The 27,976-nt window shown below is 45.0% G+C and overlaps 1 protein-coding gene across 2 annotated transcripts in view; it reads right to left on the reverse strand.

The window, feature by feature from the left end:
- The window catches only part of WWOX (WW domain containing oxidoreductase), a 916,272-nt gene that overhangs the window by 465,389 nt on the left and 422,907 nt on the right, over positions 1-27,976 (reverse strand). Inside the window, exon 9 of one of the 2 annotated variants that reach the window (XM_074314544.2) lies at positions 15,195-15,317. The exons of the other annotated variant lie outside the window; for it this stretch is intronic. Within the exon in view, the coding sequence (XP_074170645.2) occupies positions 15,282-15,317 (36 nt within the window). The 3' untranslated portion in view covers positions 15,195-15,281. Of the gene's footprint in view, positions 1-15,194; positions 15,318-27,976 lie in introns of those variants that run through there. 2 annotated transcript variants of the gene reach the window in all.

Genomic DNA, 27,976 nt, shown 5'->3' on the forward strand with positions numbered 1-27,976 from the left:
TAGACCTTGGTTGAAGACCAGGGATAGATGCTGGCATCATTCCAGCCTATCTTTGCTACTGTTTTAACAGTCTGCTCACACTCCTAGGGACCTACATGGCTTCCCACCTCCAGGGGACTTGTTCTCCTGCCAGAGTAAGACACTGAATAACTGCTTGTATTCAACCTGACATCCACAGATATTTTAAGAGTCTAATTCAATCTTTATATCTTCTCTGTAGACACAAAGGAACCACGGTCTTCCAATACCTCGGGGCTTTCTCCCTCTCATTCACCTTTCCTGTTTAAGCATGCTGGGGATGGACACACTAAAATAGGGCAGTTTAACTAAAAATGATATATAATGGTGCCACTTTGGCGCCTACAATGTAAGAAGCCTTTGCAGGATCCTGATACCAACGGAGAGATGCCAAGTACTGGCCTTGGGTGGGGGGTACGACTTCTCTGTGAATACGGTAGTTGAACAGATGGACAATGGCTTCAGCAATCAAGGGGCTATCAGCTGAATCAAGGAGAAAAGCCAATTTCCTTCAGTCCCAGGCTACGAGACTCTCCATTAAGGAGACTCGCATTGTTACAAGAGTTTAGGATATAAACCTAACAGCCAGCTCACTTTTTCCCCACTCCTTTTCATTAGAAAGTGTGCCATGTAGGTAATAGTATAAACTCTGAAATTTTCTGTCTGTATCAAGTGTCTGGCTCCCAAAAATCTACAGTGGAACTTTTGTAGGCCAGTTGAGATTTGTGGGATGGAGGGTGGTGGTGGGGGGGGGGAGGGGGGAGTGGGGGTGGTGGCAGGGAAACCCATTCCATAACCTTTCACCAGGCATAAAATGTACTGTGAATGGAATTCCTAAAGGTCCATGTTGGTCTCTGATTTAAAACTATTAAATCTGGTTTTCCGAGAACACCTCCATTATAATAAATACATCACTATGACAACATATGCTAATTGCATAATCTCAAAGGCTAGAGTGAACAACCTATACATGAAAAATGCATTTGTATGTGGTTCTCTTGGATTCAAACCACGGAAGCTTTAGATTCAGACTGCGTCACTGGGAGAATACTCCACATCTCATCAACAGGCAGAGAGCCATGGGAAGCAGGGCACCATGACCCAGCTTCACACAGGTGACAAAACTGGACCTGTGTTCATCTGGAGTGTGGGTGGTGTCTCTAGTTTATGGCATGTAAGCAGGAAATTATCTGTATATTTACAGATATGAGTATGTTCTTCTGAAAAGCAAAAAGAGTGCTAAGTAGATATATGTACCTTTTCATCTTTAAAATATGCCTTAAAGAAATTAGAGTAACATTATGGTCACTGTATTTAGTATTATTAATAGGATCAACGAGACCCTTTAAATGGAATTTAGTCAAACACTTTTTCTTGTTTGAATCTGTGTTCATTCTTCTTGTTTTTCTTCTTCTTCACCTCTCTCCCTCCTTTCTCGGACATTTAAGTCAGTCCTACTAGTCTCTAGTTTCTGTGATGGATACACAGATACATTACAACACAACCTGCCTTCAGGGAACCATAGTTAGATAAGAGAAGTAGATCAAAATGGCGGCCAGGGTCTTAGATTCAACCACAGACAAGAGATTGGATTCTTCCCTTCTGCTGTGGCTTATCACCTTGGAAAGCCAGGATCACTTAATTCTTCTGACTGCCCATTAACTAGACCTGTGAAATGGGAGCTAAGAGTATATTAGTGAGATTTCAGTGAGGGTTAAACAAGATGATCAGTGAACCTACCTTGCACAATTGATATTCGACACAAAATAAATATGTCGCAACAGGAACAAATTATTTTAACCAAGGTCAAAAGGGCAGAGCCATAAGAGAAGGATAAATGAGAGAAAAGGAGAAAACTGAGAGGTAGGAAAGATCAAGGTTATGGTATGTATTTACATACAAGAGAAGATTTTTGTGGAAAGAAAAGGAACCTGCCAATTTGTACAAATTGGTAGTCACAAAATAGTCATGGGATGTGAAATACAGTATGGGGAATATAGTCAGTAATATTGTAAAGACTATGCAGGGTGTCAGATAAGTACTGGATTTATTGGGGGGATCACTTCATAGATTACATAAATGTTTAACCACTGTGCTATATACCTAAAGCTAAAATAATATTGAATGTCAAATATATATACATATACATATATATGTGTGTGTGTGTGTGTGTGTGTGTGTGTATATATATATATATATATATTCACAGGATGTAAAGTCACAGCGCAGGGAATATAATCAATGGTATTATAATAGCTATGTACAGTGTCAGGTAGTAGACTTGTTGGGGTGATCACAGTGTGAGGTATGTAAACGTCTAATCAGTCTGTTGTTTTGTACACCTGAAACTAATAAAAAAAGATTTTTACAGCTTAAAGAAAAAGAACCTAGTGCAAAGTTAGTGTAGCAATAAACAAAGGCCACCCAAATGAGAACAAATGGAGGCCATTTATTCAAAGCTTGTTACGGCAGGGTAGTCAGCCACCATCAGGTGTGTTTGGCAGAGACTCAAAGGTAGGCAGAGGAGAGGAAAAGTCTTATAATGAAAAAAGGGAAAGTTTCAGGTGTGCTCTTATTAGAGGCTATTGGCACGGGGAAGCTAGAAGTGGGTTAACGAGAAGCGGGGCGTCCTGTGTGATTGATTTCGGGATCATATTTGGCTTTCTCTGGTTGGTCCTGTGTTGGAGGTGTATAGAAAATTAGGGGAAGTTGTTGACCAAGTCCTGGACATTCTTGATTGGTCGCCACAGAGGTTGTGGTTTGGCTTCCCAGGCTGGCTGCTGCAGAGGTGGTAGGCAACCATGGTATGGCCATTTGTATATTGTATAGTCAGTCTCTCATTAGCAAGATCATCTAATGACCAGTGACTGTTTACTCCAGAGCTGTCCACAAAAAGAAGTGCAATGGAAACTCTTCCCCAAAGCAGTGGGCGCAGAGGAACTGGCTGGCTGCAGATAAAAGGGGAACCACCCATCGGTGCTACCTTAAGACAAGATCATCAAGATCTCTGAAGGCCCCACCCAGGCCTCTGTTAGGGAGACACCCGAATTAGAGCGGAAAAGGGTGCTCTGACATCCTAAAGAAACAGCTGTTTTTCATAGAACTTCTGGGAGGTGGAAATTGATTCAGTCATCTTTTAACATAATTCCTGGCTGACTGATTTCCTTTCTGGCTTCATCTTCTCCAAGGTGCCACACACCTGTTCTGGGGGAATAAAAATAAGCATGGTGTGCAGATAGGAGGGTCCAAGAAGACGGATGAGTAATGGAAAGGACTAAGCTAAAGCAAATGAAAAAGAAAAGCTTGCCGTTCGTGTAAAATTTCTGCCCATGTGATTACTAATGTTCCTTTTTAGAAAAACAGCAATAAAAACCTCTACCTATTTAGAGTTGGAGGGATAAAGGGCTGGGATCCCCAAAAGGCAGAAATACTCAGTTGGATGTCACCAGCATTCGCCAATACATTTTCCGCTCTGTTTTAGAAGCTTCTGTTTTGGGGTTAGGGTTTATTGGATCTTCTGGTTTACCAGCCAGGAGATTCTGAATCACCCCTAGGGTTGTTTGGAGGACTAAGGGAAGTGAAAGTCTAAGGGCGCTGTGTGATGCTAGCGCTTAGTGTGCACTCAGGAAATGGGAGCTATTATTTTGTCAAATGGGGAGGAATAGGTCCCCCTGCATAAGATGGTGGCAGTGAAGGTTTGATGACATGAAAATTAGGCCTAGAATATAGTTCCTGGCACAAAGCAGGCTGGAGTCCATTCCCTTCCCTAACAGACCCAAAGATGCTTTGCAAAAGATGTCATTGTACAGTATATTGAAAAGGGACCATTATCATGTAATCACATGCTCATTTGTGTAATGATGTAAATGTGCAGAAAGATAGAAAAAGTCAGAGTAACCCACTAGTCTCCAAAGTGAGAGGAGAGGTTAAGTAAGATTTTAAAGGGCAGGTACGCCCCATTATGTGTGTGCTGGGCCAGCATTCATTTTCCCTGTGGTAAAGCACCCTGATTCCTTTGGGAAACAGATCTGCTCCTAAGCCCCATTCACGGGGGCACACGACTTACACTTGTCCAATCATTTTCACACATTACTTCAAGGGTGCATTCCCCAACTAGACCCGTGAAGGTTAACTGGTCAACCTCCAGTTTTGACCCTCTTCACATCCTAAAGGTGCAGCTGGCTTTGACATTATCAAGGAAGAAAGTTTCTGAGTCAACACAGGAAAAAGGTGAGCCAAAAAGACCAAGAGACAGATTCTTGATGACATCTTCTTAATATCCGGGTCCAGCAGAGCCTGAACCAATTATATGCCCAGATATACTATTAGGTTGGTGCAAAAGTAATTGCGGTTTTTTGCAATCACTTAACCTTTTAAATTGCAATTACTTTTGCACCAACCTAATATATATATATATATATATATATATATATATATATATATATATATATATATATATATATTTAAATCTGCAATCCGCTGTCCGCTTCTCTGCCAATTGACCAACCTAAAATTTTAAATGTATAAGTTTTTGTGAGTGTTTGGATGCTAAAGAACTAAAGGCTGAGGTAGAGAATGGAGAGGTATTACTTTATTTAGTTAGGACAGTGTGGTAGGTAGAATAAAGGTGCTGAAAGAGGGCCAAGTTCGGATTCCTGAAACCTGTGAATACGTTACTTTCCATGGCGAAGGGGGCTTTGCAGATGGACGTAAGGTTCTTGAGATGGGGAGCGTATACTGAATTACCCAGGTGGCCACAGTGGAGTCACAGAGATCCTAAAGAGATGGAAAAGCTAGCCAGGAGGAACAGAGTCAGAGATTCTTAGATGCTACATTGCCAGACTTGAAGATGGGAGAAGAGGGCTATGGGCAGAGAAACACAAGTGGTCCCCAGAAACTGGCATGATTCTCCCTTAGAGCCTCCAGAAGAAATCCAGCCCTGCAAACGCCTTGATTTCAGCCCAAGGAGACCCATTTTGGACTTTTAACATCCAGAATAGAAAGAGAACACATTCAGATTGTTTAAGCTACCAAGTCTGCAGTTATCTGTTCCAGTAGCAACAGGAAACTAATATGGACGGACGGGATTGGCCTCTTTGAGGAGTATTTATACTGAGAGTTAAGGGATGATGAGGACACAGGCACCCCAAGGGTGGGAAGAAGATCATGGCAGGAGAGGAAACAGTAGATGGAAAACCCTGGGGTAGGAAAGTGGCTGACACTTCTGAGAACAGGGAAGAAGATCACTAGGGCTGGAATGTACATTGCTTAGCCTTGAGGTTCAGAGAGGGATTTAAAGCACTTTACACATTCAATGCAACCCAACTTTGGGGGTAACAAAGCATTCTTTCATGATTCCCTTGATCCTAAACTCATTGAGAGCTAAAACCCAAGCTCATCCATGTAGCACTAATGACTAGCACAAAGGATTCCAGGAAGTGCAATTTTCCTTAGTTAGTTTCCACTGTACAGGCCTATGCAGAGTGCTAACATGCGTTCCACATTTTCTGGATGTGTCTTATTCTCATACAGTCTGTCCTGTTGAACCTAGCAGCATATTCATAGGCCAGAACCAAACAAATAAGTAAATATTTGCTGGATAAACATGTCCGGGGGTTGGGGTTTGAAAATGCAGTCTCTGATGCTATATACCCCCTGTGACCTGTTCTCTCAAGTCATCCTAGAAATAACTAGAATGTGTTGGTAGCCTAGAAGAGAAAGGTGACAGACCCAGAGGTAAGCCTTCGTCCACTGGCAGTACCTTTCTGACCAGAAGCTGGGGGTGGGGGAGGGAGAGCACGGGCGAAGGAACTGCAGTCATTAGTTTCCATAAAGTATTATTAAGATATCAAGTAAGCTGGAAGTTACTAATTATGACAACTGCCTCACACTGGGAAGAAAAAAAAAAATATTTTTTTTGGAGGGGGGCTGTCTCCTAGACCCCCTTCAGCTGCTGAGCAAGCAAAAAGCAATGTGAATGAACTCTATGGGCACAGGAAGTCCAAGGCTTCCTTTTAAATCAGTTCCTAGAAGGCGAGGAACCAGTATATCACAGTGAGACGATCATTTATAATGGGACCATTATTAGGAGCCAAGATATAAAAATTGTACATGAAACAGCCTTATAAGCAGATTCAGTGCGTGGCTGATTAACCTTCCTACCCCACAGGGGGTGGGGGGCTCAGGGGAGCAGTAATGAGATGTGGAAGTCATTCGCCTCGAGGTCACAGGCTTAGAGCTGGACACGTTAGAAGGGGCCTGCCTGCTACTGGGTGACGCAGTGGAGCACACGTGGGTTCACGGCTACCTTGTGGGCTTGGAGACAGAGCCCGGGGTTTCAGTACCTGCACCGCCCCTGGACTAGCTGTGGGGTGTCTGTGCGGGTCGGAAACTCCTGCAGCCTCTGTTTATAAAAACTTGTCAAGGTTGATTTTCTTTTTTAAGATAAATATGAGTATGCTGGCACATGGTACGTATTTGATATATGGTATCTATTGCTATTCTAAGAATACGTGTTTTCTTTTGAGTTCTTAGGCATTAAAAGGGCAAGAGGTAGCTATGAATATTACGAGCTGCAGCACCGTGGGATCGTCGTGGGTCTGGATAGCTGTACAGAGCTTCTCTACCATTTCACAGGAACAAAGAAGAGGGTTCTCTAGTCGGGGTTCCCAGGGGCAGCGGTACTAGCTGTGCTAACATTTATTGGGGGTTTATTGTGTGCCAGGCAGCTTGAAGGATTTCACCTCTATTAACTAACTCATTCCTTACAAAATCCCCATACGGCAGGTACTAGTAATACTATGCGTAATAGTAATAGTAGGGCCTAATAATCCCACGTATTTATACCTAGGAGCAGGAGGGATATCATGTGTATCCAGATAGTAGGATTCCAGATTTTAGTTAATCATTGAACTAAGAATCCCCTCTGGTAACCCTGAAGTGCAACCAGCTTCAGCAGGAGCAAAAGCAACAGTGGTCACAGTGGGTACTGACCGTGGACCCTGCAGCTGTCTCAGCTGGCAGAGCCCCTGGCAAGAATAGGGGGACTTCGCTTGCCCATGATTCTCATCCATCAGGTAGGTACCGGTGACATGAAAATCACAGAGACAAATGAGATGAGAACTGTGGTTCCAGGCAGCATTGAACTTGATCTGAGCACACAGATGGTGCTCAACGGAGTTGACAGATCCCACCTAGGCTGACATGAAAGCGGGGAGCCCAGAGAGGAAGAAGCAGGGAGAAGGGCTTAGAGCCAAAGAGAAAGGCAAGGTAAAGCAACAGAAAGATGAACTCCGAGACCAAAATCCTGGGTTCAAATCCCATCTCTGACTTCTTCCCCCTCCCCTCCCTCCCCTCTTCACCCACTGCCTCATCCTTAAAATAAGGGTGAAGCCTTTCTGACAACACGGGATGCTGTAGAATATCCCTAGATTAGGAATTCTGATTGAGGTATATACAAAGGGCCATATATTTCATGTTTTGGTTAAGTGGAGAGAAATTGTAAATTTTGGGGACAGGAGGTCTCCTAAACAGGTACTCACACCCAATTCAATGCAGTACTTAAGTGTTAACTCGCCAATAAATTGGTGGTTGTTTTTTTCTCCCCACCCCACCCCCCTTGCACGTTCCAAGGACCTAAGGCTCTTGATGAAAAAGGAGGGATAATCCTTTCTTTGGTGTCTGTGATCAAGATCTATTTGGTAACCCACTCCTCTAATACTGCCTGTGCAGAGAAATAATTTCGGTTCCCCGTTAATTTGAGTATTGAACTGAAATTCTGCAGCTGCTTTCTGCCAAGCCTGAAAGCAGAAATTAATTTCAATGACCCAGGCGAGTGGAGGGGAGTTCTGTCAGGTAATTAGTCTTCGTCTCTGCTACTCAGGGCATATCACTGTGCTAATCCATACATAAACCCAGGCATTCCCTGAGTCACTGGCAATCTGCGGGGCTGTTTAAATACCTCTTGCTTGGGTTCACGGAGAGCAGGGACGTCTGCAGTGAAAGGGACCAAGGCTCCCTTTCATGTTCCCTTGCCTTCTACCTATTTAGGGCCTGTGGAATTAATGCAGCTGATTTACATGTTCTTTTCCTGTTTGATCCAGTCTGCAGTTGATTAAGTAGAGCTTGGGGTGGAAGAGGCGATGGGGGGAGGGGATCCCACACCTAGGGCTTTCTGACTTGCCAGTTTATTAATGAAAGAGCCACAAATATTGATAGCCCTGACACTACAAGTGCAGCAATTAAAGGGTTTGTCCTTCCAGGCTTCTAATTAAAAGGGAGGCTTTTTTTTCTACCCAGGATGGGTCCTATTGTCATAGTTGCATTGGCTTCAGGTTTGGGTTGGGGGCACCCCTGCCTTTTCCTTTTCGAAAATCTCCTGGAGGAAACTTAGACCTGAAAAAAACAAACAAAGGTGTGAAAAGCTTTGTTCTCAACTGGGGTCGTGCTGAATTCCAAGGAAAAGAAAGGTTTTCTGGAGAAGGCACCAGTTCACAAAAGCAGCCTGCCTACCCCATCCCTCTCCCAAGCACTGCTCTGTGCTTCAGGTTTTCTATGCATTTAACCCTAAAGGAAGGAAGTGGAAGGTGGTAACAAATTAAATAGCAGCTATGAGAGTGCCCTGAGCACTTACCAGAGAACTTCACCTCTGCTAGCACAATTCACCCTCAGAGCAACCATTTCACAGATGAGAAAACTAACGCTCAGCTCAGAGGAGGTCAGTGGCTGGTGGTGGTTCTTTCTGATCTGATGACATTCCTCCTGCCACTCCAGGTAACCGAACACTCAAAAGCTGGAGGGATGAGGCAGGTAGCGTGCCTGCTGGAAGCAGATGAGTTGGGAATATGGGATTTGGGGAGCTCTCACCCCATCTACAGGGGCAACCCCCACCGAGCCGCCTCCCTGCCTGCCAATGCTGCATGCCAGAATTTTAGTCCAGAATGACAAGCCTTTGGTGGCACTCTGATATTTCAAGAGCAGTCAGAAATCTGGGCCTTGAAGGGAAACTATGCCATAAATGATGTGAATTCATTTGATAACAAAGCTCACATTTGCAACTTCAGAGCCCGTCTCCAGCAGCAGCTTTGGAATCGCTAAGATCCATTTTTACTTTGTGTTTGTTTGTTGAACCTCTCATGCAAATGAAAATGACCCAGCTTTGTTTGACAGCTTTGCCATGTCACTCTGTCCCGGTGGTCACATGCTATAAATGGTCCCAGCACTATATGGAAATTTAGATGGGAACAAACTGTGATCCCAAAATGCTCTCTTCCTAGTCCCTCCGCAGTTGAAGTCAGATCCTCACTCTACCTTTTTAGCAGATCTCACTCCTCACCCAGGCCAGTCCCAGACAAACCAATTCCCTGCACCTAGAGTTTGGGGGGCCACTCCCCAACCCAACCTCTCCTGCCCAGGGGTCTTGAACCAACCCTGGATTTACTACCAGTTCAGTCATGAACCAACTATGTGAATTGGGCACTTTCTTCCCTCCTTCTATATGCCTCAGTTTTCCCACCTGTAAAATGGGAGGAAATTCTGACCTCACAGTTTTCTTGTGAGGTTCCTAAGAGATAATATAAGGGCAAGTTTGAGCACGGAGCCTATGTCCTGGTAAGGAGGCCGACCAGACTTAATCTTCCTGCACGCCTTCAGATCCAAGGTAGCCAAACCATACAGGCTCCAGGTTTGAGTTTCTTCCCCAGGACAATGAAACAAAACAATGATGACTGAGCACTGGAGAGCAAGCCAGTCTTTTCAGCTTCAGTTTTTCTACCTCTAAAGTGGGCTTTGTATGCCTCCCTCATAGGATTACAGGGAGATTATTAAAGGAAAGCAGGGCTGACAGTAGGCCAGCAAGAAACCAAACTCCCACTACCAACTTCCCAGAAGTCTTAATTCTCTTGCTTTATACTCATATCATTCAGGTTTTTTTTGCTTCAAAGTTACTATTTTTTTCATACTTAGAAGTAAAGCTTGGAAATGGAAAAAAATTTAAAACATGAATCTTCACAGGAGCTACAGGAGTGAAATCTCCTAATCATTTCTCATTTTACTGTGAATTCCTAGAAACGACAACATCCCCTCCCAACAGAGAGAGAGACAGAGAGAGAGACTTGACTAATAGAAAAGCCCTAATGCTCTAATGTATTTTATTGGAATCAAAAGTGCTCTCTCTTGCCTCTGACCCCCTCCTACCCTGCTGCTGGGGGCACTGAGGAAAGTCAGAAGCATTAGTCTGATGTCAAGTAGCACTGCCATCCACATTCTATGAGAGGCAATTGCAATTAACAAGGCCATTCAGAAAAGGCAGGTTCAGGCCAGACAAAGGGAGCACAGCCAGATCTTATCAGAACACAAGGCCAGCAGGTAGACCTTTCCAAGGCTGTTTACATAGGGGGGAAAAGAAAAAAACACACACAATGGTGGTGGAGGAAGAGCCGGTAGGGGAAGGAAAGCTGGACCAAGAGGGACCCAGGAAGGACAGGGAGTGAGATGAGACAGGTAACTGAGCAGGGAGGTTTAGACAAAGAAAGACAGACTCCTGAGCCCACCCTTTGGATTCAGATCCTGACCTTCCCCCTGGCTACTGAGGACAGGTGGGCAGGTCTCTAACCCCTCCACACCTTGGTTGGCTTATCTGTGAAATGGGAGGGGTAACGATAGCTTCCTGTTTTTAAAATTGTCTTGTGAAAGAATGTTTGCAAAGCACTGAGGGCAGAGCTTGGTACAGGGCACTTACACTGAGAGAAGAGCTTGGCTTGGTGCGGGGGAAGAGCTATGGAGATGGAGGAGAGAAGCGGATTCTTCAAGCAAGCATCCCTGAGGGGAAATCAGGCTGCACAGAGGCAGGTGACCAGGTTGGAAGTGACTCCTTACCTATTTGGTGGAACCAGGCATGGGGAACCCCTAGGAGGGCAGTTCCTGGGTGCTGATACCAACTACACAGGTCTCTGTAAGCTCCTACCTGCTGGAAGGTGGGGAGACACACACTGGCGTAGGCTCTGGGCTGGGACAACAGTAGCCAGACCACAGTCTCCCCACCCATCGTTCCATTTTGACACCATCCCCTCCAAAATGCGTACATTTCTTTTCAAGAAGAAGGGCCCAAGCACCAGCTATAGGCTTCGCTCTGTGCCATTTACCAAGGAGCACCCCGCAAACCTCTCCAGCCCGCTCTTCTTTGTTTCTTTGCGATGACAATGATGTCAGGGATGTAGGAAGTGCGATTCCGTAGAAAGTTCCAGAGAGACCTGCTTTCAAATGCCAGGTGGGCCCCATGCGTAACATGACCACGGACCCCAGTCTGAAGCCTCATCTTTGAGGTCGAAGCAGGAATACATATACTCACAGTGATAATTGTGAGCGTCAGCAGAAAATGGAGGGTGGTGGGTGTTGGATGGGCACTGTGTTTCATTCCAGCTTCCTTGGTGTGCTCTGGATGGACAGGCGCTGGCTGGCTTGAGCCTCAGCCTGTCTCAGACGGGCACGTGGCTCCTGTCTGGACCTGGGCAGACGAGGGGAACAAGTCCAAACCACACCAGCCTACTGAGCCAGATAAGGCTTCTCCCCAACACACTGGCCCTCAGACTGGTCTTATGAATTCTTTAAACGATCGCGCGCACGCCGGCACCATGAAGAAGTTATCTGAAGTAGCAGACAAATTAACTGGAGGTTGAATACTTGATCCTCTTCCAGAAACAAAAGCACAACGCTAGGGAAAGGGGGGGCGGGGGGGGCACTCTCCTCTCTATTTTTACTTTCCTAGCTAAGCTGCCTATTTTTGTTCGCAGGCCTCTGTAATTGAGCACATACCTTACAGACCCTCTTAGAATTCCAGAAACTTGAGGCTAAAATATCCATTCATTTAAATGTTTTAAAGTTCCCGTGGAGGGAGAGAAAAGGGGGTCATTAGAAGTAAGCAAAAGGACTGAGAAGGGTGGGGGAGGAGGGCAGTGGCTTGATTTTCTATCAAGAAAAAAAATAATACACAGCAAAACCTCATTAAGTCGGTATCGGTTTATTCAAAAGAGCTTATCATTTGCAGTAACTATTCCCCAATCAACTGGATGCCTCTATTGTAATCTTCTTTAATGTTGAAAGTCTGATAATTAAATATATTAATATATCAGAGAGGCCAAACTGGGTTTAACCGAAGGCATGTGGTATTTTGCGTGATGTCTCTAAGTGTCCAGCAGAGCAATCAGTGCGTAGTAGGTATTCAATAACCCTTAGCTTCTTTCCCCTGCATTTTGTATTATCCGAGCTTTAATCTGGTCTATAATGTGTCTCGTCCTTATCAATAATAACACGTTTCCATTTTAATATACTACCTTTTATTAAACCGGAGCCACAGACTCTTAATAGCAAGGGCCTGACCAAAGCACTTGAATCGCTGCTGGAGCGCAGATGTCTCTCCTAGGAAAACACGGGCAGTGTTCCGCGGCCAGGATGGGACCGTCCATCCACCTTCGTGTTGGCAGCATGAGTTACAGGATTGTATTATCAATGCAATTAGGCCAGGCTCCCTCTGCACTTCCATGGCAGAGCTCTCAGCTCTGTACAATAAGAGGCACTTTCCTCTGTGACCTGGTTTCCAAACCATTCTTTTCCCCTAAAGTGGCCACCACTGATGCCTGCACGGAAAGGCCAACTCCTGAGTTTGGTCCACGCCTGCCACTCAGTGTTTCCAACGCGGGCACCCAGGTCAAGGGCAAGCAGACACTTAGTGTTTCTGACGACGGCAATGAGGCCGGCGCTGACGATCGTGACGTGGACCACCTTGCCCACGATGAAGGACACGGATGATGGCGACGCTGCTGGCTCGTACTGTGCCCTCACGGTGCTAGCTGCCGTGCGAGTGCTGTCTGAGTACTCCAGCATGTCAGCCTCCCGACATCGCTCTGAGGGAGACACTGCTAAAATCCCCATTTTGTAGATGAAGAAACTGAGGCTTAGAGAGGGAGAGTGACTTGCCCAAGGCCCACAGAAAATAAGGGGCCCACCAAGGACCCAGGTGTGTGACTTCTAATTCCCTCAAGTTACACAACATTAACCCTGTGTCTTTGTCGGCTTAGCTGCTATCACACGATACCACAGATGGAGTGGCTGAAACTACAGGCATTTATTTCCCATAGTTCCACAGGCTGGGAGTCCAAGATCAAGGTACCGGCAGAGCCAGTGTTGGGTAAGAGTCTCTTCATGGCCTGCAGAAGGCCTATCCTAACCTGGCCTTTCCTCAGTGCGCGCGGGGTGGAGGGGGGAGGAGAGAGAGAGATCTGTCCTCCTCTTTTTACAAGGGCATCAATCCCATCATGAGGGTCTCACTGTATCGAAACCCAATCACTTCCCAATGGTCCCACTTCTAAGTACTATGACATCAGGTTAGGACTTCGGCATATGAATTTGTGGGGACACGATTCAGTATATAACAACCCATTTCAAGCTACTCTGTCTCCCCTCCAGCCTTTCAGGAATAGCTCATGAGAAGCCCCATCCTTACGCCCAGATGGGTGGTCTCAGAGGGCCCCTAGTCAGGATCTAAGGTTGTGTGGCCCAGATGCAGGTCCACTTGCCATCCCCCCTCAGTCCTCCTGGCCAATGGATTAAAGGGAATGCCAGGCATCCATCCAATAGGCGAAATACTTGAGGCTTAGATTGAAAGGGTTTCATACGTCTTATGTTGGTCACCCTGAGCCAGACCTCAACAAACCTGAGTCAGACAACTGCCAGCTGTAGGTATTGAGGATGGAGAGTAAGATCTGGGCATCAGACACGTTTAAATGTAAAATCTAATACCATTGGGTGAGGTTTCCTACCTGTATGGTGGAGAAGTATGTATCGCAAGGACGTTTTCAGGATCAGAAGAGGAATCTCAAGTGAAACCATGGCACTGAGGCTGGCATGTTGTAAAAGCTTTATAATTATTAGTTTCTTTCCAGGCTCTTCCCTGCTCTGGGCCCTTTCCCTGCCTCTGTTCACAAATGCAACACTTACCCCACTCCCACCTAAACACGCACACAAATGCACACACACACACACACACACACACACACACACACACACTCCAGCCTAGCACTGAACCTCTAAAACCACTGACCTGCAGCCTTGTTCCCTCTGTATGACGTTTATAAGCTGGACCCATTCCCACGGGTTCTAAGTCCCTAGAACTTCAATGCTTCCACTTGCTCTCCCAATCAAAGAGCATTTTGGGTGCGTGAAGGAGTGGGTAAGCGAAAGAGGTATTAGAAGGATGATTTAAACATCAAATATACAAAAACCAGAAGCCCATCATCCCCAAACTTAGGTATTTCAACATCCATTTGTAACGAGATACTTGTTATATGCTAAACCAGCTGCCAGCTCTTAGCTGACAATAATTTATGGTGTTCCTATTCCCCTGGGCACTTGTATTTTAAAGTCAGGGACTCAAAGACTCGAAAGACTGAATCTCTAATGGTAGAAATGTTCTTCCAAATGTAAAAAAATAGCCTGTGGTCATGAAGACTATGGCTGGGTCCTCAACATACATCTGCCCTGGCTCAGGAACACGGGCTCAGGAGCACAGGTAGGTGAGGTGACACATGTGGTACAACCCCCAGGGCCCGCTGTCAATCAGTCTGAGGGTTGCCTCTTTGGTTCCCCTGGGCAGGGGTGTCCAAACTTTTTTCAACGTTTCACCAAGGGTCATATGCAGTAAAACAACACATAAACAGCCGGGCCACTCACTAAAGGTGAAGTACGTATTGCCTCACCTGGTTTATTTAAGTAAACTAAATATATTTTTGGAATTTGCTGCAGGCCAATTAAAAATGGATTGCAGGCCATAGTTGGCCTGTGGGCCGCAGTTTGCACACCCCTGCCCTAGGAGGTCAGACCACCCAAACGACACATGGCCCTTCGGTTAGCAGAGCTGGAACAGTTCTCGACAATGAGAAACCTGAGAAAAACAACAGCAACCAAAACCTACACAGGAGAGTTCTTCCCTGCTCCCCTAGCTGACCTACATGTGCGTGGAAAGTGAAACAGGTCCCAGCCCCCTTTTGATGCCCTTGGGAACAGAGTCCAAGTGGCATCACACACCCCACGACCTTCCGAGTTCTCTTTATGAATCATACATAAAGTAGAGAGGCAGACGAGGCCAGCTCAACTCTGCACTTGACAGCAACACATAAAAGCACGCAGGAGGGAGCAGAAGTCGCTTTCTTGAGAAGCAGCCTTGCAGTGATGTGTTTATGAGAAGCGGGGGACCTTTGTAGTGGCATCGCTCAAGCCAGAAGCCCGTCTGTGTACTTGTCAGAAACCTGTACAATGAAAGGATGGAAGCTGGTGTCACTGCGTGTGTTCTGGAGAACACAGGAAGGGCATAAGCAGAGTCCTGAACTCAAGGTTCTGTTTTAAAGGCATGCAAAATGCAGTCACTTGCCCTGGCTTGTTAGAAAGGGCGGGGTTTGTGGGGGATAGAAAAACCTCTGAAATCAGATAGCCTTTCAATCAGTAGGTTCAATCCCCACTCTGTCCCTGACTACCTGAGTGACCCCACGGAAGGCATGTCAACTCCCCAGATCTCAATGTCTTCACTGTAGAATTAGGATGATAAACACTGGATCTCTCCTCCACATGACCCTTTGTTTCCCTTACACTCAGGGGGTGATCAGGCCAAAATATGGCCAAGTGAGCAAGTGGGTATCTCAGTCTGTTTGAGCTTCTATAACAAAGGACCACAGACTGGGTGGCTTACAAACAACAGAAACTGATTTCTCACAGTTCTGGAGGCTGGAAGTCCAAGATCAAGGTGTCGGCATAATTGTGTTCTAGTAAGGACCCTCTTCCCATTTCATAGCTGGTGCTTTCTCCCTGTGTCCTCACAGGGCAGGAGCGGTTAGGGAGATCTCTGGGGCCTGGCCCTTAAGGGTATGCATCCCTTTCAAGAGAGCTTCACCTTCATGAATTAAGCTCCTCCAAAGGCCCCACATCCTAAAACCATTATGTTAGGGGTCAGAATTTCCACACATGAATTGGGAGGGGGAACACTCATCGGACCATAGCAGCAGGGGAAGGAAGGGTCTTTCAGTGGTATGCTGAGGGCATCCCAGAGGTTGTATCAACACCGCCCTCCTTTTCCCCTCCCTTTCTGGATCTCCTTTGACCTACTCCCACCCTCCCCCAAATAAATAAATCACATCTGCAGCATGAGGAGTGGGAGAATCCAAGGCAAGGACTTAACAGTTGAGGTTGCAGACCAGCTCAGAAATGACCTCTACTACTCAGCATGCTAATCTCCTGTATGCCTAGTACTATGCTGAGTGCTTTAATGAATGATTCAAAGCACTCCCTTCCTTCCAAAATAACCTAGGAAGAAGAAACAGGTATGAACCCCATTGTACAGAGAAGAAAACACAGCTCAGAAAGATGAAGTAACTTTGCAAGTCATTTCAAGTGGTGACCCTGCTGAGCCCTAAAGGATGAGCAAGAATTAATTAGCTAAAGCAGGAGGGGAAGAGGGCTCCAGGCAGAGTCTGTGCAAAGGTCCTGTGACAGGAAGTGGGGGCTGGCAGGTTGGGAGAGGAGGGAGAGTGGGGTGAGGGTAGGCTGCAGACTGGCAGGGGCTTTGCAGAATCTGGTGAAGATTTGGGTTTTTATCCCAAGGGATCTGAAGATGGTGAAGGGATTAATCAGGGGGTGGAAAACAGGGTGGTGGCAAGGTCAGATTTCTATTTTAGAGAAATGAATCCAGCTTCCCCGTAAAGAAGGGCTTTCAAGAGAGGCAAGAGAAGACGCAAGATGCCAGTTAGGGATCTTACTGCTATAAATGGCACTGAGTTACAGATTCAGAATTCATCACACTGCTACCACGTGTGCTGCTGGGAGGCAAAGGAAGTTCAAACCTTATCAGTGATTTCTGTACCCCATCCCTTGTGGGGGAAAAAAAAAAAGACACAAGTGAAAATGTCTTCCTGTTCTTAGAGTCTTTTAAATGGCATAAGAACCCCAAAGGGAAAAGTCCAACATGGAAAAGCAAGCAGTAGTGCCCTTTGAAAAGTTTTAATTTTATTTTAACTTTGCTAAATCTACTTACATTCACATTTTGAAATATGTATGCACGATAAAACAGTGCAGTTATGGTCTATTGGGTTAAAAATCCACTTTTTGGAATGGGTTCAAGGGAATACTTATACAAAAGACCTGAGAATGGAAAGTAATTCTGCAGATAAAATAGAATGGAAACATCCCTTCAATATGCCCCTTGCAAGATAAATGCACAATGAGGAGGGGTCTGGAACCATCACTAATGGGAGGTGCAGAACAGCCGGCCTCTTAATCCCTCATGGAACCAGCTGGAAGGGAAACGCCTGGCTAGTTCTCAGCATCAACATTCATACTTTTCTAAGGGTCTCTCTTCTTCCTTTCATAATTCAGTTGAAACCAAGAAGATGACCCCCAATTTAAAACAGTGAAATTCCATGCTAGCGTGCACCTCACAAAGCCTGGGGTGCCCACGGTGTTTATTTTGCAAAGTTCCAGACAAAGAGAGCTAAAAAAAATGTTGGAATAAATCCATCAACAAACATTTCTGTGTAATTATCCTTGTATAGGGAGGCATACAAAAAAGGGAGAAAATATGGTTCTTATTCTGAAGGAGCGGGCACTCCTCTTAGGAGGGTGCTTCTCAGCTCATCAGAACCTCCTAGGAGCTACACAGAAATGCAGATCCCTGGAACCCACACTCCCACCCAAGCCTGGACCCGGCGTATCATTAGAGTGTCCATACAGGGCCTGGAAATCTGCATTTTAAGCACACAGAAGGGCTTCTGATGGGGGCTGGGATTTTGAACCACTGAATTGAAAAGAAAGAGAACCCGCAGGAAACATTAGCACCACGGAATCAGACAGGAGGACGAGGCCCTACTTAGCACATGGCCAGCCACACCAACCCAAAGTGGCCTTCCTTAGTCAGCAACCATGGCTGGTGGTCAAGCACCCAGCCTTGGCTTTCCATCTCCAACGAAGGACATGGGTTCTTTGGCGGAAGTTCATTCCATTGTAGGACAGCCATCTACTGTCCTCTGACAAGCCTTCGAAGAACTAGAGCTTCTTGCATCGTCCTAATTGTTGCCTCCCTTAATGTGAACGTTACGTCTGTCAAAGCTGTGGAAGGTGCCGAGCTTGTGAAAGCTGAACATACCTGAAATCACGGTCTACTCTATTTTGTCCCCTTTACCTGTCCAGGAACCATTTGGAAAGGAAAATAGAGTTAAAAGAGATGACACTCATGGTTTTGCTTCATGGTCCCACTTTCTTTCCTAAAACTTCAGAAACTGTGTATTTAATGATTTCTTCCAGATTTTTCGTAGGGATTAGCGTCAAGGTTATTTCTTTCATGTCTCTGTCAACTATTCTTCTCTCCCCAATCCCTACCCCACGTTTAGTCTTCTTTGTTTTTATGTGTCCAGTTCTGCCTCTTTCTCTTGTTTCTCTCCTTTTTCTCCACGGTTTTACTGAAATTTCCAACAGAACACCTGAGGTCTCATTGGTAACTTCTTTTTTTGGCATCTTGAGCCATTCCTCAAAGACTTGTAGCATCACAGAACATCAGGATTTGAAGGTTCCTTGGCCAAACCCTTCATTATGGAGGTAAAGAAATGAGGGTGCAGAGAGGACCCAGATCAAACTGAGATGCCCAGGCGGGGACTGAGCCGGCATTAGGACACAGGTGTTCTCCTTCTCAGGCTGAGTCGTTTGGACAGCCCGCCTTATTTGGGATTTGGAGACCTGGCTAGGTGGCCAGAAGGACTCTAAGGTTTATCCCCTCAGGGAGGTAGGGTGACAAACACACTAAGAAAGAGAGTGGCCTATAATAAAAGGTCCCTAAAATATGTAGAGTGGCCTATAATAAAAGGTCCCTAAAACATGTAGAGTAAAATGTTCAATGAGAAAGAAAAATCGCCCGCACTCCTAACTGCTCTAGTGTGGCTTTTATAAAAGAGGGAACGGTGCATGGAGGTGCCAGAAATCATGGCAGCATGCTGAACTTTGTGTATGCGTGTGGGATGGGGGAAGCAGGAGAAGGAACACAAACAAAACAAAAAGAAATGAAAACAGAAACAGAAATTAAAACACGCCTTACCACAATGGCCAGATGTCAAAAGGACACAGGAGCAGAGCTCCTGACGGCCAAACCGTTTAAGCAACAAAATAAAGTAGTATTGGATTATGATTCAAGTAGAAAATAAATACCCATGAGCCCACACTGATATAAATAAATGAGTGAGTACATTAGTAAGTGGGGGAGAAGAGACAAATCTCCCATGCAGAAGAATCCATAAATAGTTTATGTAGATAGTCTGCCTGCAAGCAGGAAGAGCGCAAATCCCCACCCCTGAAGTGTGCGCTACACACAGCGACTTCCCTCCAAAACAAACAGTGTGGAATGGATGGGGAAACGAGTAATGGTAGTGGAGAAATGTGACAAATACCACCCCAGCCAGTGAAGGAGGTGATAATTCATGCTGATAGTACGTGCCTTTGATAAGCTGTGATGAGAAGGACCCTTGCCCTCTGTGTCTTTTCCCCCAAAACCCAAACCCCAGTCTAACCATGAAAACAAACCAAACAAATTCCATTACTGGGGCATCTTCCATAATCCCTGGCCAGCATTCCTCAACAGTATCAAGGTCACCAAAGCAAAGAAAGTCTGAGAAATGGTCACAGCCCAGGGAAATCTAAGGAGAGATGACAATTAAATGCAAAGTGGGGTTCTGGATGGGATCCTAGAATAAGACACGGTCATTAGGTGAAAACTAAGGAAATCTGTATAAATCCTAGACTTTCGTGAATAACAATCTATTAATATTGGTACTTTAATTATAATAAATGTACCAAATAATGTAAGATGTTAATGATAGGGGAAGCTGGGTATATGGTATGGGGGAACTCTACACCATTGTCTCAATTTTTCTGAAATATCTAGAAACGATCAAGAACATAAAGTCTATTTAAAAAATAAAATAATTGTATGTGCTAAATGAAATACAAGACTAGTATATAGAAAAGCTTACGACATTCTAGAGTTGGATTGGGGGTTCTCTGAAGAGGGAGCTCCAGGGTCCCAGTTACCCTTGCAGGGAGCACCGTGTCCTGGGGAAGGGCAAAGCATGCGGCCCAGGGCAGGCCTGCTGGCTACCACGGCCTAAGGGGGGGAATGTCGCTGACCCTATAAAGCTGAGTTGTCAGTGGCTCCATCAGCACGACCTGTGACGTTCTCCAGCAACGCACAGTAGCTCAGGAGCGGGAGCCAGCACTAGACCACTCGGGATCTGTGATGGGTAAGTGGCAACAAATCAAGGAGGTGGGGGGTATCCTAGGATGTCAGCAAGCACACCTTCCAAAGACAGGCTCTTGTTCCAGTGACACAGATGGAACTCAGGGCTGGCTGAGCCACCAGGCTGGCTTTGCATGGGGCATGATGTCCCCACCTTTCAGGTTCAATGGAAAAGGCTTGAGTGCACAGCCTAGAGGTGAGTGCCACCTTTCACAACCATGCCAGCATTCAAAGCTGTGTTCCTACGATCCTGTTGCTTTAGGCAAACGAATTCAAGCCAGAAATGGTGCGCGAAATGATACTTTCTTGTTCACCACTGTGCCTTTCTGCAATAAATAATTTCCAGTCAGGGTGCTAGAGAATTCCAAATGACAGACATATCATGTTCATGAAAGACAACTTGAAGAAAAATCTTTCTGCAATAAAACTGAGGGTTCCCCCCCTTCTTGGCATCCCAGCTTGCCATAGAAATGAGTGATTTTCTGAATTTCTGCCAACTTAGATGGTTCAGCATGCTATTAGATTAGTCTGTTTATACAGAAACAGCCAAAAATAGGAGACACACAGAAGCTATTAAAGATATTGTCCTGTGAGGGAAAGATTTGAATGGTTTTCTTACTGCAAGTGGGAAATAAGATATGAGTCAGTATTAATGTGATAAAGAAGTTAATGCGTTCTAAAGCAAACCATTGGTTTCTTCATCTTGTTTCAAAGGTGACAATAAAAGGAACATATAGACAATTATTTAGGGTTGGGTAACTATGGAAGGTAGTGAACACTTTACGCAGCCCAATTGGGCCTGCCAGTTAGAAATACTTCCCTTTTAGAAAATAATGCTAGGACCCAGAGGGAGTTTTCAAAGGGAAAAAGGTTCCAGGCAAAAAAATACCCAAAAAAACAAAAAAGCAAAAAACAAACAAACAAAAAAGAACACCAGATTAAATAAATATATAAATAACCCAAGGTTTGTGAAATTCCAATTTCACTTCCGCCTTTGGCTTGCTCTGTCATCTCATGGAAATTATAAGACCTCTAAGGTCAATGTGATTCAAAACTGGGGACTTCTATTGAGTTCTACCTGCAAGACACCGTGGCGTCTTCCTTCCCTCATCTATAAAGTGGATGGCATGACCTATACCTTGAAGTCACCTCGTTTTTCCTCAAGAAGGCACGAGACGACATATGGAGGAAAGGCCATGCCACATTCTGTCCACGTGCGCTGCTGTTGACAACTTCTTAGGAGACACATGGGACTCTCTGTAAGTGGAAGTGTGTCCAGATACCCATATGATATGGAGCTCAGGACTATATGGTATATGCCTCTTGGTTCATAGTTGAAAAAATCACAAAGATATAGAGAGCTTTCCACAAAATACGTATTTCTCATCGGCAGAATTTCTCTCCTTGAGGTTGTAGCACTAACATCCCCATTTCCTTGCTGTCTCCTCTGGGCCACGCTCAGCTCCTGGAAGACAGTTCCTTGCCACATGGCCCCTTGCAGCATGGCGGCTTATTGCTGCAACGCCATCAGCGGAGTCTCTCTGACTTCAGTCTTTATGGGCTTTCATCTGCCTACGTCAGGCCCACCCAGGATGATCTCCCTTCCTATTAACTTAAAACCAACTGAATTGGGACCTTAATTATACCTGCAAAGTCACTTCACTTTGCCATGTAGTGTAGCCTAATCAAAGAAGGGACAGTCCCATCATCATTTTCGTATCCTACTGGTTAGAAGCAAGTCACAGGTTTGGCCCACACTCAAAATGACGGGATCGTACCAGGGTGTAGACGCCAGAAGGTGGGAAATCACTGGGCCTACCTTAGGATGCCTCTGCCAAACAGAGGAAGAAAACACAGGGTTTCACTTCTAAAGAAAACGTCACTGTAGTGTGGTCAGAATTATTTCACTTATGAGTGGGAGCTTATAATTTAGGTGCAGGGGGAAAGGAGGGGAGAGAGAAAGAGAAAAATAAATAAATAAAGCCACATATTTCTTCCAAATCATCAGATGTTTTCCATGGGTGCCCTAGAATTACCTATTGCCAGGTATTATGCAATAAAATACAGGTATGCTTACAATGTATAGTAAAACTTTAGCAGCTGGCGACAGGGCAACCAAAACCCTCCTTCGACCAGTGCAACAATGGGCATGGACGTCCAGGAGCATGAAAGTATCAAGGAAAGCCAAAGCAGGTTCAAAGGCAAACCTGCATGTAGTTGTGTGAAAGGCCAGAACAGCACAGGCTTCAAGCAGGACAATGAATAATCGAATGGGACATGCCAGCCAATAAAAGCCAAATTTGGAAAACTCCAGATACAAGAAAAATAGGCACATGTCTGGGTAGAAGAAGAATGAAAGCGGAAAGAAGAAAAGAATAAGCAACCCCAGGAAGGAAAGAGAAATCAGTCAATAGGAGAGATGAAGCCGAGAGGCTGAGAAAAGGAGCTGAGGGAGAACATGAAGCAAATTTCATACTTGGAGGACTTGGGTGGTGGTGAGAATGGGGTCACGGAGGGGCAGGAGCAAATGTAGCCATCAGTTAACTGGAAAGTTCAGTTAACCAGAGTGACATGCCACCAGGTAAATAAAATTCCACTGAGCTTGGCAGCCCTAGTCTGGCCATTAACTTTAATGTTTTTCAGAAGCCCAGCACTTTCACAGGTGTGAGTTAAAACCATCTGGTTTCTGTGCTCTACCCTGCCTGTTAAACCCCAGCATCTTCAAAGATAAATTGTGGACTGAGAGGGGAGTGAGAGAAGAGACAGGAGGTAAAAGGCTTTACCACACGCTTAGCCTTCACCAGGAGCCTTTGAACAACCTTTGAATGGGATTATTTTACTTCGAAATTGCAATGTAAAAACTAAAATATGGTGAGATGTGTTAATACTCAGAAACAGAACCTGAGCAAATAAATGGCTCAAAAACAAAATCCCAACCAAATAAATACAGTATGTGGTAATCCCGACATAATAAATGGAAAAAAAAGAAAAGAAAGAAAGAAAAGAAAGAAAGAAAGAAAGAAATAAACGTAAGGGGAAAATCCATATCCAAAAAAATGTCCTTACAGTAGTGGTGTTTATAAGTTTGACACAGTTACAAGTAGAGTTTACCAGAGAGTATTTCCTTGCAAATACCCATATGCATTTTGCCAATACGAGAGTGTGAAAAAAAAGTTCTAAGTATATTTCTTGAAAATCAATTCTTGTGTAGTACAAGTACATCAAGAAGCAGGAAGTACACTAATAAATATTAAAATGTGACACATGCAAACTTGTCGGAAGACAAGAGTCCTGAACACATGTGACAGGGGACAAGAAACTGTCGCACACTGCCCAACGTCTATGTCTAGAGAAGACGTTTGGCACAGGCACTTCGGCCATTAAGGCAGCTACTTTCTCCCTTCCAGAGACAAAGCTTGAGCCTTGAAAGTCCCAAGATCCCTGCTTCCTTCCAGTTGACACAGAAAGTTCTACACAAGACTGCGTGAAGCAAACTCGTAAAACACAGGGCACTCTGATTGATTGGAGGTGCTACCCAGAGATACCAAACCCAGGCCATAAACAGTTCTTAGCAGAAAGCTCTCTGAAAATCCCCTTCAGCATCTCAACACCCATCTCTCCTAAATATCCTATTAAAGTAGCCTGATGTTACCTCGTTAGACCTGTTCTTTCAATCCCATATTCCACAGAGGGAAAGGCATATGTACTAGTCTCTATTTGTCCTTTTCATCATTGGCAAATAAGTGTACCATCTTGCTCAGCTGTGTGTCTAATACTGTCCAAGGTATTCTAAATTCATTATTAACCACAGATTGTATCCACAAATGTGACGAAAGAAGAAGCTGAGATGAGAGATTAATCTGCCTTTTCAGTGTCCTGTGGTTGTTGAGAGTAGAGCTGGATTTAAAGGGATCCAGATCAAGATAAGGCATACTATGGAATTTCCAGTTATAAAATAAATAAGTCACGGGGATGTAATGTACAACATTGGGAATATATTCAATAACATTGTAATAATGTTGTATAGTGTCAGATAGCTACTAGACGTATCATGATGACCACTTTTTTAGGTACGCAGATGTTGAATAACTATGTTGTACACCTGGAACTAAGATAATATATGTTAGCGATACTTTAATAAATATTTTTAAAAGAAAAACAAAGATAAGGCATACATTTTTTCTACTGCAACCATTATCTCTCTGCTTTTATATTTAAAAATTGAACCATATTACCAAGGTTAGGAATTGCACAGCAACAGTAGACAGTAGCTGGAAGGGGACCTGGGAGGGCTGCTGGAGTCTGGAATGATCCTGTGTGTGAATGTGGATGCTGGGCACTCATGCGTGTGAGAGTGTACAAATTCACTGAGGTATACATGTAAAGTGTGTGCCCCTATTCTGCTTATTTTTATATCTAAATAAGAAGTTGAGAAAACTTCAGTGAGAGGAGCCTAGATAAGGTCTCTGTGCCTGCAGCAACACAGAAAGTTGTGTGTGACTCTAACTCCAGGCCTCTTACTTGGAGAAAATCCGTGTTGAGCATACAGGAGGCAGCAGTGAAAAGCTTGTTAGCTGAATGTTCAATCATGGACCAACTCACGGCACAGGGAAGTGACTCTGGGCTTTCTTGTCTCCCTCTTGGTTCTGTCCTGGGATGGGGGGGCTCTCTCATGGGTATTATACACATTGCAAGGAGTAAAGCCATTCTGTGTTTGTTTCTGGCACTAAATACTGAATCTGTTAAAAAAAAAACGGTCTGTTACAGGATGAACTGTGTACCTCCAAAATTCATGTTTAAGTCCTAACCGCTAGTATCTCAGAAGGTGACTGTATTTGGAGATAGGACATTTTAAAGAGGTAATTAAGGTAAAATGAGGTCATCAGGGTGGGCTCCAATCCAACTTGTGTTCTTAAGAGAAAGGAGATTAGAACGTAGACACAGAGGGAAGACCCTATGGGGACACAGGGAGAAGACAGCCAGCTACAAGCCAAGGAGAGGGGCCTCAGAAGAAACCAACCCTGCCGACATCGTGATCTCAGACTTCCAGCCTCTGATCAGTGAGAGAACATTTTCTGTTGTTTGAGCCGCCCAGCCCGTGGTACGCTGCTGTGGCTGCCCTGGGAAACTGACATAAAAGGTCCATAATGAAAACTGCTTCAGTGCTTTCCTAGTTGAGATGGAAAGTGTTTAAGAGCGAGGCTTGTGGAGTCAGGGACACTGAGGCTTGAGGCCCTGCGCTGCGTAGTGGCCTTGGGACAGTCATTTCACGCTTCCATCATCGACAAAATGTAGACAGTCACAACCTCAAAGGCTTGTCATGAAAATTTAATTAGGGAATGCATGAGTGGTGCTGAACGCTCGTCTGTCTGGCTCAGTAGGGGCTCAATACTATTAGCGGCTAATGTTGTTAATATGATGATGATAACATGAAGTTTAAAAAAATCCCTGTCTGACTCAGTTTGTGATAAAGATGAGTCTTGTGCAAAAGAAAAGGTGCTACACAAAGGTCAATTAATACGCTGACAGAAATGTCAAAATATAGCAAAACAGCTTCTTTCCACCACTGAAACAAACATTTCCCGAGTGGCTGGGATATGTGAGGCACTGTGCTGATGGGCCAATGGACGTGGAGCCCACGATGACACAGAGAGCACAGTGTATGCACGTGGATGGCCTGGAATTGGGCGGGATGGGGTTGGACCCACGGGGGAGGTGCAGGTGCGTGGGAGCACGAGTTCCGGCTTGGGGACTGGGAACACGTCTTAGGGATTCTCGCCCAGGGAGCTCACAACACACACGACACAAGCCCAAGAAGGCCATGGGGCCTCGTCATGTGGCTGCTCACGTGCGCCACCTGTGCTCACGCCGAGTCATTGCACCGAGCTTCCAAAACGAACGGATCAATTCCATGCAGTCATTGGGCCAATCGGCAAAGCCACAAGTCTGACCACTTTTTTAAACTGAATTGACCAGTGAGCTCAGAGAATTGAACAACATGATCAGACTATTTATCTGGCGGTGTACATGTTAAAAAGGTCTGCCAAGGTTGCTCAGATCATCACGCTGGATTTTGTCTCTTCTCAGATGGTATCCACTATCTTAAATTTGCCCCTTGTTTAAATAAAACAAACATCGAATAACATCCTACGTGCTTATATAATTAAAAAAAAAAAGCTATGTGTATGCGAGTGTCTGTGCATGCATGGGCGTGCATACACACTCCTTCAGAGAGCAGACAACCCCCACTAATATCTTCAGCAGGCTGTGGGCTCCCATAAGGTCGAGAGCAGAGGATTCTAGATGGGGGTGAGGAAGCTAACTAATGTTAGTTTCTTGAAGATTCCCCTACTGGTTTCCTAACACAGTATTTCTTCCCTGCCTCCCTCTCTCCCCCCACCCTCATTTCCTTTCAACACATATTTTTGAAACTATGCACCAGGTCCTGGGATATGGAGAACAGAGCGAATGCAGCCCATGGCTCAGAGGACCGGGGTCTGTGGCAGAGCCCGGAGCTCAGTGTCTCCCGTTCATTAGCACGTGCTAGAGTGGACATGCCCTATCTGAAAACAGGCAAGGGACACAGGAAGTGTGCAGTCCTTCCATGTTTCTGTAATGTTATAACTGGGCCTGTCATCTTCCAAAAAGGGTGGAAATCCAACATTTAAATTGAACTAAACATATAAAACTTGTAAACATGATTTTACGACAAGCATCACACAAGAGAGCCCCCAAACTCAGCACACACTCCCTTTTTCCGACTTGCCAATGCATGAGCCTCACCTTCCAGCAAGATTAGGGCAGAACTGTGTACAACAGCCAGCCCAGAGCAAAGGATTAGTAAACACGTGTTGATTGATTAAACTAAGCATCACAAAGAGCTATGGAAAAGAAAAAGCTAAGACTGCAAGTAAAAGACAACTGTGCCAATATTTCTGGGGTGTATATAAAATACTTCAGGGTGGAGCCTGCTGTCGGTACCCCAACCCTGCCGCACCCAGCCTCAGTATCAAGGAGAGGGAGTCCCTGGAACTGAACTAAGGTGGACAAAGGTCCTTCATCTGCCATGCACCTGTGTCCTGTTTGGCACAAAGACCCGATGCTTTCCTGAATTCAAGAGATTGGCACTGATCGATGTTGGGTCAATTCCCCAGGGTCGGCTTCAGGAATGATGTGGAAGCAAGCCACGCAGGAGACACCGCATAAGCAGGGTGTTACGTGCTGGCCCAGACAGCCTGTCCCCTCCACCCCAGCTAGGGAAGGTACAGGGGATGCCTTAGGGCCCCAGCCTGAAAGGCAGCAATCCGGACTCACCGTGAAAGGTATGTTGAAGATATTACAAGCATGATTTTAGTAATAAGCAAACCATCCCTCTGCTTTGTGCATTTACCCAGTGTGAAAGCTGGAAGGGACCCTATGAAACCCAAAAATGTCTGAACATGGAAAGTTCTTTCAATAACTATTTAGTAGCAAAAGCTGTCTAGAGCTGACTACGTTATTTATCTTACTGAGTGTGAATATACACTAATTTGGATGCAGAGATATTCATGTGTTTAATTACAAGGTGCCGCCCCCAGGGGTGTTATATCATATAGGGTTCAGCAAACTTTCTGTACGGAGCCAGATAATAAATATTTTAGG

Source organism: Rhinolophus sinicus, chromosome 8 (assembly GCF_057876585.1).
Source record: "Rhinolophus sinicus isolate RSI-liver-muscle chromosome 8, RSI-T2T, whole genome shotgun sequence".
Classification (NCBI taxonomy): Eukaryota; Metazoa; Chordata; class Mammalia; order Chiroptera; family Rhinolophidae; genus Rhinolophus; species Rhinolophus sinicus.